The sequence below is a fragment of the Oryzias melastigma genome, linkage group LG18, assembly GCF_002922805.2.
Source record: "Oryzias melastigma strain HK-1 linkage group LG18, ASM292280v2, whole genome shotgun sequence".
Taxonomy (NCBI): Eukaryota; Metazoa; Chordata; class Actinopteri; order Beloniformes; family Adrianichthyidae; genus Oryzias; species Oryzias melastigma.
Window position 1 is genome coordinate 13,470,591 of NC_050529.1, and position 19,866 is coordinate 13,490,456.

At 38.1% G+C, this 19,866-nt stretch overlaps 1 protein-coding gene across 1 annotated transcript; it reads left to right on the top strand.

Moving 5' to 3' along the window:
* Nucleotides 1-689: 689 nt before the first annotated feature.
* LOC118600132 (GATA zinc finger domain-containing protein 14-like) lies at nt 690-3,864 on the top strand. Its single transcript, XM_036216917.1, has 3 exons — nt 690-697; nt 1,164-2,441; nt 2,652-3,864. Exons 1-3 carry the CDS (start codon nt 690-692, stop codon nt 3,862-3,864), a joined length of 2,499 nt encoding a protein of 832 aa, XP_036072810.1.
* Nucleotides 3,865-19,866: the final 16,002 nt, after the last annotated feature.

Here is a 19,866-nt window from a genome sequence, read left to right on the forward strand (position 1 = left end):
GATGATTTTTTTTGTTTGATAATCTCCAGTTTTTTTTTTTAAATGTTTGAGGTCGATTTTTTACATATTTCTATTTGTGGGATTGAGAACAAATTTAACAGTATCAATCTTGACTGGTTTATTACAAACTCCCCTTTGATTCATAAAAAAGTGTCTAGCCAATTTGAATAAAATATTGAAAAAAAGGTTTGAAACATATTGAAACAGTGTTCCTTTGTATCCTTTCCATCTGCAGGGGATACATTTAATAAATGTTCTGCAAAAAGTGGATTGTAGTAGTAACCATGGAAAAATAAGTTCAGTGTAATAGAATGAAAGAGGAAGATCTGATATTTTTCAAAGATGTATTAAATTTTATGGCACTTGTACGGCATGGAACAAAGAGATTGATTGAAAATGCCTTTGTGTACTAAAATATAATTTAAGATTTCAAACTTTTCAGTATTTCAGATAAGACATCGAAGCACAATGGGACTGAGAGAAATGCTATTGATTCTGCTGACAGTGACTTGTAAGTTATTAAATGAGATACATTTAAATAAATGTCCCAATAAATTAAAAAATATATCCTTATGAAATTACTATATTTATTACAGGTACTACAGCAGATATATATGGTGTGCCATCAAAAGCACTTTTCATTAATGGAAGTGAAATCTGTGGATGCAACTGTGACTTGTGCCCGGGTTATGTACAAGCTACCATTACTACAATACCTATAATCTGTGATACAATAACAACTGCTTCTACCACAACTACACAAACAACAACGACAACAACCACCACAACCACTACACCAACAACAACCAAGACAACAACCACCCCAACAACAACAACTAAGACTACCACAACCCCCACCTCTACAACAACTAAGACAACTACCACAACCACTACCCCAACAACAACCAAAACGACCACTACAACCACCACCACCCCAACAACAACTCAAACAACTATCCCTACCACCACTCCAACAACATTTACCACCCCATCAACTGTGACTATTACAACCACCACTCCAACAACCACAACATCAATCACCACACAAACTACATCTATCACCCCAACAACATTGACTATGACTACCACAACCACCACCCCAACAACAACGATGACAACCACAATCACCACACAAACAACAACCATGACTACCACAACAACAGCCACATCTGCAACAACCCCAACAACAGTCATAATGACTACTACAACCACCACTCCAACAACACAAACAATGAATACAACAACAATTACCCCAACGACAACTCCGACAACCACAATCACCACCCCAACAACAACTATGACAACCACCATCCCAACCATGACCACGTCTACGACATCCACCACCCCAACAACAACCATGACTACCACAACAACAGCCACATCTACCACAACCCCAACAACAGTCACAATGACTACTACAACCACCACTCCAACAACACAAACAATGACTACAACAGCAATTACCCCAACAACAACTCCGACTACCACAATCACCGCCCCAACAACAACTATGACAACCACCATTCCAACCATGACCACGTCTACGACAACCACCACCCCAACAACAACCATGACTACCACAACAACAGCCACATCTACCACAACCCCTACAACAGTCACAATGACTACTACAACCACAACTCCAACAACACAAACAATTACTACAACAACAATTACCCCAACGACAACTCCGACTACCATAATCACCACCCCAACAACAACTATGACAACCACAATTCCAACCATGACCACGTCTACGACATCCACCACCCCAACAACAACCATGACTACCACAACAACAGCCACATCTACCACAACCCCAACAACAGTCACAATGACTACTACAACCACCACTCCAACAACACAAACAATGACTACAACAATTACCCCAACGACAACTCCGACTACCACAATCACCACCCCAACAACAACTATGACAACCACCATTCCAACCATGACCACGTCTACAACATCCACCACCCCAACAACAACCATGACTACCACAACAACAGCCACATCTACCACAACCCCAACAACAGTCACAATGACTACTACAACCACCACTGCAACAACACAAACAATGACTACAACAACAATTACCCCAACGACAACTCCGACTACCACAATCACCACCCCAACAACACTTATGACAACCACTACCCCAACAACTACCACGTCTACGACATCCACCACCCCAACAACAGTTACAATGACTATTACATTCACCACACAAACAACAACCATGACTACCACAACAACAGCTACATCTACCACAACCCCAACAACAGTCACAATGACTACTACAACCACCACTCCAACAACACAAACAATGACTACAACAACAATTACTCCAACGACAACTATGACTACAACAAGCATAACCCCAACAACAACCATGACAACCACAATTACCACCCCAACAACAACCATGACTACCATAAGCACCACCCCAACAACAGCCACATCTACCACAACCCCAACAACAGCCACAATGACTACTACGACCACTCCAACCACACAAACAATGACTAAAACAACAACAATTACCCCAACGACAACTCCGACTACCACAATCACCACCCCAACAACAACTATGACGACCACCACCCCAACAACGACCACATCTACGACATCCACCACCCCAACAACAGTTACAATGACTACCTCAACCACCCCAACAACAAACATGACAACCACAATCACCACACAAACAACAACCATGACTACCACAACAACAGCAACATCTACCACAACCCCAACAACAGTCACAATGACTACTACAACCACCACTCCAACAACACAAACAATGACTACAACAACAATTACCCCAACGACAACTATGACAACCACAATCACCACCCCAACAACAACCATGACAACCACAATTACCATCCCAACAAAAACCATGACTACCATAACCACCACCCCAACGACAGCCACATCTACCACAACAGTCACAATGACGACTGCAACCAACACTCTACCAACAGTAACGTTGACTACAACAACTATCCCAACGACAACTCCGACTACCACAATCACCACTCCAACATCAACTATGACAACCACCACCCCAAAAACCACCACATCTATGACATCCACCACCCCAACAACAGTCACAATTACTACCACAACCACCATCCCAACAACAGTAACAATAACTACCACCATTCCAACAACTATAACAACTTTCACAACCACTACCCCAACAACAAGTATGACAACTGTCACAAACACCACTCCAACAACAACCATAACTACCACAACCACCACCCCAACAACAGTCACAATGACTACCACCACCCCAACAAAAACTATGACGACTTTGACAGCCACCACACCAACAACAATCGTAACTACCACAACCACCAACCCGACAACAGTCACGATGACAACTACAACCACCACTCCAACACCCACGATAACCACAACTCCAACAACAGTGACTACCACAACCACCCCCCCAACAACAACCATGACAACCACAATACCTACCCAGACAACAACCATGACCACCACAACCTCAACCCCAACAACAGTCACAATGACTACTATAACCACCACTCCAACAGCAGTAACGATTACAACAACAATTACCCCGACAACAACTCTGACTACCACATTCACCACTCCAACTACACCCACAACAAATACCACAGCCACCACCCCAACAACAACCACGACGACAACAACCAGAACTACCACAACCACTACCCCAACAACAACCACAACCACCACCCCAACAATAACAACCACGACTACCACAACCACCACCCCAACAACAACCACGACTACCACAACTACCACTACTGTATCAACAACAACTACAAGTACACCTGTTCCCACTATTACACCTTGTTGTAAATGTTGTTTGGGGATTTCCTCACAATTGCTTACAACAACAGCATGTCCAACCGCTGAGCCATTGACAGTAATACGACTGAGTTTTAGATCTGCAACAGCAATTTTTACAATTGAATTGCTGGATTCATCATCAGCAGCCTTCCAAAATCGAGCTGCGCTGCTAAAGTCTACAGTAGGTCTATTTATTTTCATTAAGCTTTATTCTAAGCAAATACATTGGTTTTATAAATTACAAATAGCAAAATAATTTTTCCATGTCAAACAATTTAAACTTTGCACAGCTTTTATCAACTACTATTTGTACCAGACAGGTTTTCCTCATTAACATAAAAAAACAACAGAGGATATAATTGTAAACATTTGAAAAAATATACAACACCACATAACTTCCCATCTATGATTATGTTTTGTCTTCCTGTTTTGTTTTGTTCTGTTTCTTATAGCTTGAGCCATTTTTTCAGCAAGCATCCCCATCATTCCGGTTTTTGACAGTCACTTCATTCAGGTATTTTTTGTGGCCATGTTTCCCGTTCCTTCCTACAGTACAGACATTAACAAGTGTTCTTTTATCGTTGCAGAAATGGATCCATTATCCAAGATATGAGCCTCACTTACAATTCAAATTCTGTCCCATCCAACAATGCAATTGCAGATGTTCTTATTAAGGCAGCACCTTCGATTACAGCTTTTGACATTGACATCAATTCCATTACTGTTGACGGCATAAGTAAGAAACGTATTGCTCTCTAAAAAGGAACATTTTTACCTTCACAGAGAATTTTACTTATGAAAATGTATTTTTCCTCTTATCACTTTGCAGATGTGTCGCATGGAGTGAGCCACAAGATAAGTCTCATCACTGCATCCTGTATAGTGCTGTTGTCATGGCTACTGTTCAATGAGTAGAGGCTCTTCAGTTGATGGTTCTAAAAAATATAAGCTGTGAGTGGAGTGAAGGAATTCTATTATACACTTTAAACCCTTTTATTGAGCTAATATGTAGATATGGTATGAAGTACCTAAAAATAATAGTATACACAATAGTTTACACAATTAGTTGAAGTGTGATGGTAAAATATCCTTGCCTAACCTGTAACAGTAATGAAGGAGAAAGCAGCACAGAGTGGCAATGCTTAAAAAATATCTATGTAAATGTGCATGAACCTATGAATATTTTGTATGTGTGTGAATATGAAGGTATATTTGTAAAAGCTTGCAAGAAATATATGGTTGGACCTTTTTTGACAATATTCTGCTTTGTACTAAAGTTTATAATGTATTTTTAACATATATGCTAATAAATACCAAATTAAACAACTGTGCAAATTATCTTGATGATTATTTGTTTCTTATAGAGTCCTTATTAGGAAAAGCTGAGAATCTTTTGATTTAATCAGTTTGATTCAATGCATATTATAAACTTTTTATTGACATTTTTAGGTACCCATTTAAGACCAAGTTTGCTCACAGCAATTAGCAGCTAAAACGGCAAAGAAATCTTTGCCAAAAGGCCTCCAGTCCTATCCTTAGATCATCATCTAAGGCTTATGTAAGAACATGCTTAGATGTTCTCAAATCCTATTCCCAAGAATGAATGGGTTTGGTTAAATTATCTGAAAATGTTTGAATGATGAATCTTTGACAGCTAAATGCATCTGAATATCTCAGTTGGAAATGTTCATTGGACTATTTGCAGAACTGCATTGAAAACAATTTTTGATTTACCAGCACTTAATTGAATTAGAGAGGATGAATTTTAAAATACAATCTCCTCTACAAGAGGCCTGAGAGCTTGAGGGTCCCTTGCTGTATAATTTCTGTTCCTAGCATGGAACTTTTCTTTACTGCAATGTCAAATGTTTTTCCAGGGATCTAATGTAACCACTCCCCCAGTTTGGCAGTTAGTGCCCAGAGTTCTCCAATTACCATGGTCACCTTTACTTGCAAAATTGATAAGGTGAAATAGACTAACTGACCACTTTTTTTAGTTATACTTCGCTGGAACTGGGTTGGACCCTGTTTTGCCTTCAAAACTGCCTTAATCCTTGTGACACAGTTTCAACAAGGTCTGAGAATTTGGTGTAATTTAAAATGATAGTCTCATGCAGTTGCTGCACATCCATGATTCCAATTTCCCGTTCCACCACATTTTGAAAATTTTCTATTGAGTTGAGATCTGGTAACTGTTGAGGTTATTTGAGTTCAGTGAACTCATTTACATGTTCAAGAAACCAGTCGGAGATGATTCTAGCTTTATGAAATGGCACCTTATCCTGCTAGAAGTAGCATGAGAAGGTGGTTCACTGTGGTTATAAAGGGATAGACATGGTCAACAACAATACTCAGGTAGGCTGTGGTGTTGTAACTCATTGGTGCTAAGGGGCGGAAAGATTAAGACTCAAAGAAAAAGAGAAACTCAATTTGGTGTAAGCCTGCAGCTATTAGTGCTTTCACATAAAAAGCAATCATGAGCTCCAAAATAATAATTGCAGCCCCATTGTTAGGTTGTCATGTTGCGTGATATCTTGCTTGTGCCTGTTAGTAGGAAACACTTAATTTACTTCTTCACATTCCAGCTGTCATATATCAATGGAGCCTTTGCAAATCTTTTACAAAATACCCTTTGACAATTACCAGCAGTACAAGTTTGGCCTCTATGGTCACCATTGGAACCCTAACAGGTACAAAACAAAATGTTACACTGATAAGGCTTGGGCATACAAATACAAGAATGTCTCATCAAATGCAGAATGAAATTTATTTACATGCATTCATACATCCATACATGTGCATATGAATTTGGCAGCCTTATCTTTCTCTCGTTGCTGCCCTCTCCTGTCTGCTCTGTTTTTACTGCTACTGCCTGTATCTGCATACCACAGATACTTGGAATTACTGCAGCCATCAACCCAATCAACTTGCCAGTTTTTAAAATGAGACATTTTGGCCACAACACTCAAGTCTGTCAACTAAAATAAATGTCCGCCCTGATACTGGAAGGTCAGAGGGTGAAATCCATGGTTGAGTCTAAACATGTGGCTCAATGCCTCTCTGCTTAACGTTCAGATTTAAGGTGCTGGATTTGGGGGTAAACCACTGAATTTGGTCTGGAGGGTGAAAATGAGAGTCAAATTAAGTGGAACCAATCAGGTAATGCAAAACTGTCAAAACTCTGGCGACAGGAAACGCTTGAGAAAGAGAATTGTTCAGATGTCAGAGAAGTGGAGGTATCTCACCCAGAAGAGGTGCAGGAGTGGGGCAGGCATATTCCTAATTCTAAAGTTATATCTGAAAAATTCTAAAGTTTAAATTCAGGTGCAGTGTATATCAAAACCAAAAGTCTATGTTTGCAAAGCTTTATGTGAAGTTTTGAATTGAAGGAATGCTAGATCTTCATTTTTTTCTGGTTGACAACCTGTGACTGCAATCATTGTACATGTGGAAAATAGTGATGGCCTCGTGACGCACTGAACAACTTTGCACAACTGGACTGAGATTGACACTGATTGGATCGTTTCAGTTGGAAATAGTGACATCTGCTGGTTGTTATTAATGCATCCAAATAAACATGCTCTCAAAACCTCATGACTTCAAGAAGATTTTAAAGCTCAGTCAGCGTTTGTCATTTTGTGAAATGTTTGATTAAAAATGTGTAATTGCCATTTTATCTGGATAATAGTTCTTACAAAGTAAATCCATTATTCATTCACACTTTGTGATGGTAAGCTACTAATGTAGCCACAGCTGCCCAGGAGCAGACTGACACAGGCGTGGCTGCCAGAATACGCCTACTGCCTCTCTGAACATAATCGGGAATCCATACGCATTCACACACCATTGGAACTACACAGGGTTAAGTGCCTTGCCCAAGGAGTGACAGTACTGGGAAAAGAAGCTAAATATGGCACCATTTTGCTTTTATTGATTAAAAAAGAATGTAGAAGAAGAAAACAGAAGAAAAACGATCTGCTCCTCAAACCTTAGACACTTGGTATTTCTAAATGCCATCTTTTGGAATAAAGGGGCCATACAATGAAAAAATGACTTTTTCGTGTTTTTAAGTATATGATACTGTTCAATCCTCACTGTTAAGAAATCCAAAGTCTTGATCAGTTCACGCATTTCAGAGTAATCCTCTAGAAACCTGCACTCTAAACAGCAGCCCCTCCCATACCCACAAAAACGAGTGGGTTCTCATGATCTGACGTCACAGAGTGAGACAGCCCCCCACCCCGCAAGGAGGGGGGGGGGCACCCACGAGAAAGGGGGTTCTGGACGAGTCTTATTAACAAAACCCGATCAGGTTCACCCACTGATGATTTGTTTTTCTTTTTTTTGGAGAGGCCCAGTTCTAGAAAGAAAGGACCAGAACCCATTTTACTTTACCTTGGAGGAACCAGAACTTAATTTGCACTTTGTTTAGAAAATCTCAACAGTGTTAGAGACTTATTATTAGGAAACTGTATTACAGTGCAGGTTAGAAGAATATTTTTTTATTCAAAACTTGTATCAATTCTAAAATAATTAGATCAGTCACTACATTTCTTCGCTTAAAAAGAGGCAGAGAAACACCAATGGGACTTCACTTTTTCACATTTGTTTACAGCTTGGAGATTTCTTTTCCCAGAAATAAGCATCACTGTTTTTGCTGCCTTTGTATGTAATCCACAATGTATCAACCAGCTAAAAATATATTGGAGAAGCAAAAATACCTGATAATTATTGAAAGTTCCTGTGATAAAACGAGTTGTAACAGTGGTGATAGCTTAGCCTCAAGCTCCAGCAGTGTTGTTATCCATGTCATATTCAACTCTCCTTGTTGCGGTAGCTGTTTTGCAGTAGCTTGGTGATTAAAGTCGCTTGTGAGCAGCTTTAAAAGACTTTAAAAGTCGTAGACTTTAGGAGACGCACGTCTGCTGCTTGTGACCCAAAAACGGAAAAACCAAAAAACAAAATACGAACGTTGTTAGAGCAGAAAGTCATGTTTTACTTTAGCCTGAAATATGCTGGAGAAGCAAAAATGCATCATAATTATTAAAAGTTCATATGGTAAAACGTAAAGTAGATTGCTTTAACTATGGCTATTAAGAGTCAGAAAAACAGACTGAACAATCAGTGACACAGTCCATCCAGAAATTTAAGGTGATGTTTTATGTGGTTGTCAAGCAACAGCAAGCCACACCTCTTGAATACCAAGCAAATTTTAAAAATGTCTTTTTGAAAATTTCAGTAGAAAGACTAACTTGCATTTCCACTTTGGATATGCCTCAGGCATGAAACTTGTTTGAAATCAGATACCAGTAGATTAACATCATCCACCCCTTTACAGCAGTCAAAGCAGATAAATATGAGCTGTCTAAAAGTTAGCAAAACAAGATTTCAAGACGCAACAGTAAAGGAAGGAACCCCTCCATTGTTGGACCTCAGCTATTCATTCACTATATTTTTTTCAAATGTTTAATTCTTATACAGGTACGTTTTTATTTTATTACTGTTTTACTTTTTTATGCCTTTAAACTTTATTGGAGGTTCTGTGTTACTTCTAAATTGATTGATTGATTGATTGACTGATTGAATAGGGACAAATATAAACACACACACACATCTTTTAGGGAAAGGAATCAATTAAAAAATAACTTATTAATTGCAAACAAAATTACAAAAAATACAAACAAAATGAATCACTAATAATCACAATAATTTTTTTTAGTCTTAGTATTTGCTGACCATTTATTATCAGGGAATTATCACCATATGAAATCACACATTAAACTTTACATTTAGAACATTATTTTAAATTAGTGCTGTAAATCGATTACAAAAAAAATCTGATTAATTGAACTTTTGTGTTGGGATAAATCACAATTAATCACAATGTTTTACCAGGTAACATTTATTTGTACATTATGGCACTGGACCATGGATCAAATAGTCTATTTTTTGTGAAAATGTGATCTAAACCACAAAAATAACAAGAATGAAGTATTTAAAACCGGCTTTGCACATTCTGAAAAAGTTCCGTCTGTCACAGGGCACACACATGCATACTCAAACATGCATTCTCACCCACACACCCACACACACACACACAGTTATATATATATGTTATGCTTGTGGTCGATTTCTTACATATTTGTATTTGTGGGATTGAGAGCAAATTTAACAGTATCAAAAATTTTGACTGGTTTATCACAAACTCCCTTTTGATTCATAAAAAAGTGTCTAGCCAATTTAAATAAAATACGAAAAAAATAGGTTTGAAATATATTGAATCTGTGTTCCTTTGTATCCTTTCCATCCGCAGGGGATACATTAAATAAATGTTCTGCAAAAGGTGGATTATAGTAGTAACTATGGAAAAATAAGTTCAGTGTAATAGAGTGAAAATAAAGATCTGATAACTATCAAAGATGAATGTAATGTTATGACACTTGTACGGCATAGAAGAAAGAGATTGATTGAAGATGCATTTGTGTACTCAAATATAATTTAAGATTTCACGCTTTTCAGTATTTCAGATAAGACATCGAAGCACTATGGGACTGAGAGAAATGCTATTGATTCTGCTGATAGCGACTTGTAAGTTATTAAATGAGATACATTTAAATGAATGTTCCAATAAATTTCAAAATATATTCTTGTGAAATTACTATATTTATTACAGGTACTCCAGCAGATACATATGATGTGCCATCAAAAGCACTTTTCATTAATGGCAGTGAAATCTGTGGATGCAACTGTGACTTGTGCCCGGGTTATGTACAAGCTACCATTACTACAATACCTATAATCTGTGATACAATAACAACTGCTTCTACCACAACTACACAAACAACAACGACAACAACCACCACAACCACTACACCAACAACAACCAAGACAACAACCACCCCAACAATAACAACTAAGACTACCACAACCACCACCTCTACAACAACTAAGACAACTACCACAACCACTACCCCAACAACAACCAAAACGACCACTACCACAACCACCACCCCAACAACAACCAAAACGACCACTACAACCACCACCACCCCAACAACAACTAAAACAACTATCCCTACCACCACTCCAACAACATTTACCACCCCAACAACTGTGACTATCACAACCAACACCCCAACAACCACAACATCAATAACCACCCAAACCACATCTATCACCCCAACACCTACGAGAAATACCACCACCATCCCAACTACCAAGATGACCACAACTCCAACAACAGCCACAATGACTCCTACAACTACAACAATCACCACCCCAACAACAGTCACAATGACTACCACCACCCCAACAAAAACTACTTCAACAACCACCACCCCAACAACAACCACAGTTACTTCCAAAACCACCACCCCAACCACAACCATTACCCCAACACCCACGACAAATACCACAACCACGATCCCAACAACTACCACAACCACTACCCCAACAACAAGTATGACAACTGTCAAAACCACCACCCCAACAACAACCATAACTCCAACAACCCCAACAACAGTCACGATGACTACGACAACCACCACTCCAACAACAGTAACAATGACTACAACAACAATTACCCCAACGACAACTCCGACTACCACAATCACCACCCCAATAACAACCATGACAACCACCACCCCAACAACCACCACATCTATGACATCCACCACCGCAACAACAACCATGATGACTACTGCAACGACCATCCCAACAACAATAACAATAACTACCACCATTCTAACAACTATGACGACTTTCACAACCACCACCCTAACAACAACCATAAGTACCACAACCACTACCCCAACAACAAGTATGACAACTACCACAACCACCACCCCAACAACAGTCACAATGACTACCGCCACCCCAACAAAAACTATGACGACTGTGACAACCACCACACCAACAACAACCATAACTACCACAACCACCACTCCAACGACACCCACAACTCCAACAACCCCAACAACAGTCACGATGACTACGACAACCACCACTCCAACAACAGTGACAATGACTACAACAACAATTACCCCAACGACAACTCCGACTACCACAATCACCACCCCAACAACAACCATGACAACCACCACCCCAACAACCACCACATCTATGACATCCACCACCCCAACAACAACCATGATGACTACCACAACCACCATCCCAACAACAGTAACAATAACTACCACCATTCTAACAACTATGACGACTTTCACAACCACCACCCCAACAACAACCATAAGTACCACAACCACTACCCCAACAACAAGTATGACAACTACCACAACCACCACCCCAACAACAGTCACAATGACTACCGCCACCCCAACAAAAACTATGACGACTGTGACAACCACCACACCAACAACAATTGTAACTACCACAACCACCAACCCGACAACAGTCACGATGACTACTACAACCACCACTCCAACAACAGTAACAATGACAACAATTACCCCGACAACAACTCCGACTACCACAATCACCACTCCAACAACAACCATGACTACCACAACCACAACCCCAACAACAGTCACGATGACTACTACAACCACAAGTCCAACAACAGTAACGATGACAACAATTACCCAGACAACAACTCCGACTACCACAATCACCACTCCAACAACAACCATGACTACCAAAACGACTACCCCAACAACAGTCACAATGACTACCACAACCCCCACTACAACAACCACAATGACAACCAACACTCCAACCACAGTCATGACTACCACAATCACCACCCCAACAACAATGACAACAGCTACAATTACTACAACAACCAGCACCCCAACAACATTCACCACCCCAATCACAAGCACCATACCAACACCCACATCAAATACCACAGCCACCACCCCAACAACAACCACAACGACAACAACCAGAACTACCACAACCACCAAACCAACAACAACCACAACTACCACAACCACTACCCCAACAACAACAACCACGACTACCACAACCACCGCCCCAACAACAACCACGACTACCACAACCACCACTACTGTATCAACAACAACTACAAGTACACCTGTTCCCACTATTACACCTTGTTGTAAATGTTGTTTGGGGATTTCCTCACAATTGCTTACAACAACAGCATGTCCAACCGCTGAGCCATTGACAATAAAACGACTGAGTTTTAGATCTGCAACAGAAATTTTTACAATTGAATTGCTGGATTCATCATCAGCAGCCTTCCAAAATCGAGCTGCGCTGCTAAAGTCTACAGTAGGTTTTTTTTTTTTTTAATTTTCATTAAGCTTTATTCTAAGCAAATAATTGGTTTTATAAATGACAAATAACAAAATAATTTTTCCTTGTCAAACAATTTAAACTTTGCACAGCCTTTATCATCTACTGTTTGTACCAGACAACAGAGGATATAATTGTAAACATTTGAAAAAATATACAACACCACATAACTTCACATCTATGATAATGTTTTTGTCTTCCTGTTTTGTTTTGTTCTGTTTCTTATAGCTTGAGCCATTTTTTCAGCAAGCATCCCCATCATTCCGGTTTTTGACAGTCACTTCATTCAGGTATTTTTTGTGGCCATGTTTCCTGTTCCTTCCTACAGTACAGACATTAACAAGTGTTCTTTTATCGTTGCAGAAATGGATCCATTATCCAAGATATGAGCCTCACTTACAATTCAAATTCTGTTCCTTCCAACAATGCAATTGCAGATATTCTTATTAAGGCAGCACCTTCGATTACAGCTTTTGACATTGACATCAATTCCATTACTGTTGACGGCATAAGTAAGAAAACTTGTTGCTCTCTAAAAAGGAACATTTTTACTTTCACAAAGAATTTTACTTATGGAATTCTCTTTGTCCTCTTATCACTTTGCAGATGTGTCGCATGGAGTGAGCCACAAGATAAGTCTCATCACTGCATCTTGTATAGTGCTGTTGTCATGGCTACTGTTCAATGAGTAGAGGCTCTTCAGTTGATGGTTCTAAAAAATATAAGCTAACGAGTGGAGTGAAGGAATTCTATTATACACTTTAAACCCTTTTATTGACCTAATATGTAGATATGGTATGAAGTACCTAAAAAATAAAAACAAAATAGTATACACAATAGTATACACAATTTGGTGAAGTGTGATAGTGAAATATCCTTGCCTAACCTTTATGTTGGAAAAAAATAGCTAGTAGTTGTCTATTTTCCAAACTGGCATGCAATTTCTGTAACAATAATGAAGGAGAAAGCAGCACAGAGTGGCAATGCTTAAAAAATACAGATGTAAATGTGCATGAACCTATGAATATTTTGTATGTGTGTGTGAATATGAAGGTATATTTGTAAAAGCTTGCAAGAAATATATTTTTGGACCTTTTTTGACCACATTCTGTTTTGTTCTAAAGTTTATAATGTATTTTTAACATATATGCTAATAAATACTAAATTAAACAACTGTGCAAATTATCTTGATGATTATTTGTTTCTTATAGAGTCTTTATTAGTAAAAGCTGGGAATCTTTTGATTTAATCAATTTGATTCTATTTAAATTATTACACATACTTTTACAAATTTAGATGTTATATTTATTGAAGTATCTGCAAACTATGTCATTTAAAGGTGATCTTTAAATTACATAGTTACTTTTTTAACATTCATATTTATACAAAAAAAGCTCCAGAACCTGATACAGTCCACACATTTTAACATGTGTTTGTGAAATTATCACATTACATTGTTAACAAAATAAACAGACGGACCAGCTTACACATCAAAACAGCACATTTCGCCAACTATACAGAAGTGGGAAAATCATTTTTCACTCCCTCAAAAGGTTCTGGGGCAGCCACCTCGCTTAGATGTTTCCGTGTTTGCAACAAATACCACGGCTCTAAAGAACTAGACAACAGAACCAATCATTTTCAACAACACTATATAGTCTAATGTCTTTACACATGAATAGCAGTGATCACCTCTGTAGTTTTCCAAGCTTGGGGCAAATTTGAGGGCCTTTATCTACTTAATGTCTTTTCCAGTGGAGCTTGGCAACATGCTGCTTTAAATGAGCCTCGGGATATGGCCGCGATAGTTGGTTTGGGAGTGTTTTCAAATATATTTTATGTAACAGAAAACCAGCTGACAAGCACATTGTTTGCTCTTTCTTAAGAAATCCACCAATAGTAAAAGAATGAAAGACTCGCAGCACCTCAGGCAAATTACGTTTCTCTTAACATTATCAGGTGTGCGGAATGAGAACAACCAGCAGTGGCTGATCACTCCTGTACAGTTCTGTAACCGCAGACATGTCTCAGTTTTTGGCTTGTTAAATTGTTTTTTTTTTTTTTTTTTTTACTGCACTACATGTTTCAAGAGAAATTCCTGTTACATTACAAAGATCTTAATCCCTACATAGGCTGAATAAAAACCAATACATTTTGTCAGGTTATCATAAATCACAACTATAGTCCATTTATTTTTATGACAAATAAATTAGAAAGAAACTAGGAATGCTTCAGGATACAAAAAAATTTTGGACAATGCTGGGAACGGTTTGGAGCGGCCCTTCTTCTTCCAGCATAACTGTGGACCAGAGCACAAAGCAAGGTCCACAAAGACATGGTGGACAGAGTCTGAACTGGACTGGTCTGCACAGAGTCCTGACCTGAACCACATAGAACACATTTGGGATGAATTAGAGCAGAGACTTAATGCCAGACCTTCTCCACCAACATTAGTGTGTGACCTGAACAATGAGCTTCTGGAAGAATGGTCCAGAATTCTTATAAATACTCTCCCCAACCTTGACAACAGCCTTTCCAGAAAATTTAAAGCTGGAATAGCACCAAAAGGTGAAGCGACATCATATTTAACTCTATGGGTTAGGAATGAGATGAAACTTTACTTCAAATGTGAGTAAAGGTAGAAAAGTCAATACTTTTGGTAATATAGTGTATGTCTACATGCATCAGGTAACTCCAACCCTCACACAACCTGTTAGTTCTGGTGGGCTGTTAGTTCATATACACATTAGGTACTACATGCTGCACTAACATATACATGGGCAAGTTAATGGCTCATCAATGACCCACCATGCCACAACAATGGGCTCTCGGACGAGGGGGGGAACTCTTTCCTGCGCAAATTTGCACAGGCTCAGGGATTCTAGTTTTAAATTCAAGTTTTTATATGTAATAATTGTCTTAAAATGTATAACGAGAATTGTACTTTTGCGGAACCCTTAAAAAATTCCATATCCACGAGATCGAAAAACAATTGCTGCTATGGACCTAAAATCTCATGAACTGCATATTTAGCAAAAAACCTCTGTTGTCTTGGAAACTGAAAATTTTACTTTTGCACATTCCTTAAAATATACATACGTCTGTTCATCACATCCATGGGATTAAAAAAAAAAAGGAAAAAAAAGTTACTATAGACCTAAAACCTCAAAAACTGCATTTTTAGGCACAAAGCCTCTACTGCTATGGAAACTGAAAATTTTACTTTTGAACATTTCCTTCAAAAATTACATATATCTGTTTGTCACATCCACGGGATAAAAAAACCAAATGGTTGTTATGGACCTAAAACCTAAAAAAAACCCTGCAAAAATTGCATATTTAGAAAAAACCTCAGTTGCCAAGGAAATTTAAGTTTCAGGCACCTTCTTTTACCCCAGGCCACTTGAGGGTGCCAAAAACCACCCTTTAATATTTTTTTTCTGTCCTTTTCCACCAGGGTTCACCATTTCTCCCTTTAAGTTCCTCCTTCAACCGACGTGTTTTTCGCTGTCACTTCCTCCAATTACTTCAGGGGTACATGGGACTCCAATTATTTATTTAGTTTATTGATTTTCAACGCCAGAAGATGGGTTCCAGGCTCAGTTCTTCCCATGGCCACAAGGGGGTGTCGTTTTACACTTTCACTTCCCCCAATGTCTTCTGGGGTACATGGGAATCCACCTATTTATTAATTTATTTTTTAATGCCAGAAGATGAGTTAGAGGCTCAGTTCTTCCCATGGCCGCTAGGGGGCGTCGTTTAGGCGGTCAGAGCCCCACATGAAACTCAAAGTTTGCAGAAAGTCAGAGCCCGGATCTTAAGTTCCCAGTCTAGGATGAAGGGGAAATTTGACGCCACACACCGAGTGCAGACCTCGTCACTTGCTGTTGGGGACTAGGTCAGGATCATATAGCAAATGTGGTGATAGGATGTGGACTGGAGGGTGGGGTGTTATTAAACAGGTGTGTTGAAGAGCTGCACAGTGTAGTCCTTGTCTCCATGTGGACACAACACAGGTAGCCCATGAAAATGAGGTAAAAGAGAAGAAGAAGCTCAAATTAATAGATACAAATGCTGAAGCTGATAGATGAAATCACTGAAGCTGATAGTCAGGTAAAATATAAGCTAAATCCGGCAAAAATATTTGAGTTACTAATGAGTATGTAGCCTATTTTTGGACCATGAAACAGAGAGCTCTGGTAAAACTCTATGAAGCAGTCGAAGAACATAGAACTCCACAAAAAACCACATCCTGTTCCTGTAAGGTGACAATTCTAACCTTCAGTAACCTGATTCCTCATCTATGCATCCATTTCCTAAATCTTTTTTGGGGTCACATGGTTACTGGAGCCCCAGTTGCTGTTGGGAAAAGGCAAGGTCCGATTATAACCACACACACTTACACCAATTTACCAATGAAGCATATTTTTGAACTGTGTGAAAAAGCCAGAGAGCCTGGACAAAATACTTTATACCACAAGAGGGAGCCAAAATACAGGCTATGGTTTAAAAATACCAGTTTCATTAAATCACGTGGTCACTGGTGTTGAGAGGTCTAGTGAAAAGCAATTTATTTCAATGGCAAGTAAGGGATTTTCTGAGTCTGGTATGATTAAGCCAAGAAATTTTTCATGAAATCTCCACCTAAACTTGAACAAGAGTTTTCAAGAGAACAAATATTTCACAAATATGTATCCCAATTCAAGTAAAAATAGGCAAAAGAAACGTAAATCAAACAAAAAGTGTAAAATATTAAGACCGCAATAAGCATTTTTAATTTGATCATAAGGTAACACTTTAAATAGCATTAGATAATTCATACTTAAGCATTTTTCAACTATCAAATAAGGTGTATTTAAAATACATTTAAGCCCCTTTGAAGACTGTATAAAAACTATAACAGATGTTAAAAAGCAGAATCAATGAATTCACTTTCTGATTGATATAAAACATCAGGGCATCACAAGTGTCACTAAATACAGTTGCTGTTTAGCCAGGGGAATAGAAATTTTAAGTTGTAAAAAAAATGGTTTTAGAGTTGCCTTTGTTGGAATTGATTACGTTGGAGTGGTAAATTGATTTTTGATTTAAGTGGAGTTTTTTTGTGCAGTAAGTGTAATATTCTGTGGACCATTTTGTCTATCAAACTGGCAAATATGTGCAATAAGTGGACTAATATGAGAGTAAAATTTTCTACTTTTACTTTTCTGGTGCATTTGGGGTTTTTTGTGAACCTGCCTAAATAGTACATTCTGTTAATATTAGTGCTGTCGATCGATAAAAAAAATTAATCAAATAAATCACACTTTTGGTTTGTGATTAATCACGATTAATTACAATGGTTTTCTAGGTACATTTTATATGACGATATCCGGCTTAAAAAAAAAAAACAGACCAGAAAAGAAACATTTTACTTCCCTGTTATTGTCTGAAATTTTTAACTTTATAAAATGTTAACGTACTATACAATGTTCACTTGTTTATCGTTGCTTTGTTCCATAAATGACCTGGTAAAATCTGCGAAGGATTTTAAGGCAGTTAAACCCCTTAATACACACGTTATCCACTTTTCTCAGACATCTTCATACTTTTTTTCTTGTTTAAACTCTTAGAGTTTAAACCTTCATAGAAAACTAAGTCTAGTACTATAGAATTAAAATAAAGAAATGTTTGAAAGATTTCTCTAACCCTAGCAAACTGCATTGAAAAGAATCAACTAAACAACGAGACAGTGAAAGCCTTAGTGCAGGTAAGAGATGTATATCACAACATTAAACTTACTTATGAAAAATTCTTTATAAAAAAAAAAAATGCAGGTAAAAAGCTGCACAAAAGACGTGAATAAAAATTTATGCTAAGAATTAGCCTCATTAAATCCAACATGAATACTTCTTAAACGTCCACAGAAATGGTTCTTTCCCCTTGCCACTCAGGTCTGGAAGCCCATGCACAGGCTTGTGTGTCATCTCATATTAAATCAATTGAGTTTGACAATTTCCTCTCAACTATGTGTGTTTTGGCAAGCCCAAGAACCTTCTTACACCTAAAATCTATCAGTTTTTCTTTTGCATCAAAAGAATCCAGTTTCAGACTGTTGACAGGTTGTGACATGAAGAAAGATGTGGTATTCAGTTTCCTTTCTCTAATCAAGACAAAAAAAAGTAAACGGGTTCTAAACGTGTTCTCCTAATCTGTATTTACAGGTTTTTACACAGAAAGATCCTATGTGACACAGGGTGCCCACAAGGACCACACAAGTTGCCTGCAGGTCTCTTCTAAAAATAGAATTTCTAAAATTAATTTTTATTCTGTTGCTATTTTTTTTATTACACTTGCATTCACATAGATTTAAAAATTAAAATGTCTTAAAAATATGGTCATGATACATAAACTTTAGATAAGTTGAGGTGGTCCAGTTCAAAGATCATTCATTTTGTAAAAAATAGTGGAAATTTGGTCATTAGTTCAAAATGTGACAAGATTTGTTTAAAAATGTGTACGTCGATTTTTCTTTAACATTACATAATTGATAACCATGGTACAACATAGTAAAAATGGGACATTTTTCCCATGAAATGTAGTGATGGAAGTGATTATCTGAAAATGTAACAATTACTGAGATTAATAAAGTGCTGATTATTTATATCTGCTTCCTAGCTTGATGGCATTGTTGATCATGATTGTTGATAATGATGGTGAGAATTCAGTGTCTTCATTATTCATTATTTATTA

Coding starts and splice junctions, on each gene's coding strand:
- LOC118600132 (XM_036216917.1), top strand. Junction 2,442..2,651: donor AACAACCATGACTACCATAA/GCACCACCCCAA, acceptor CCCCAACAACAG/TTACAATGACTACCTCAACC.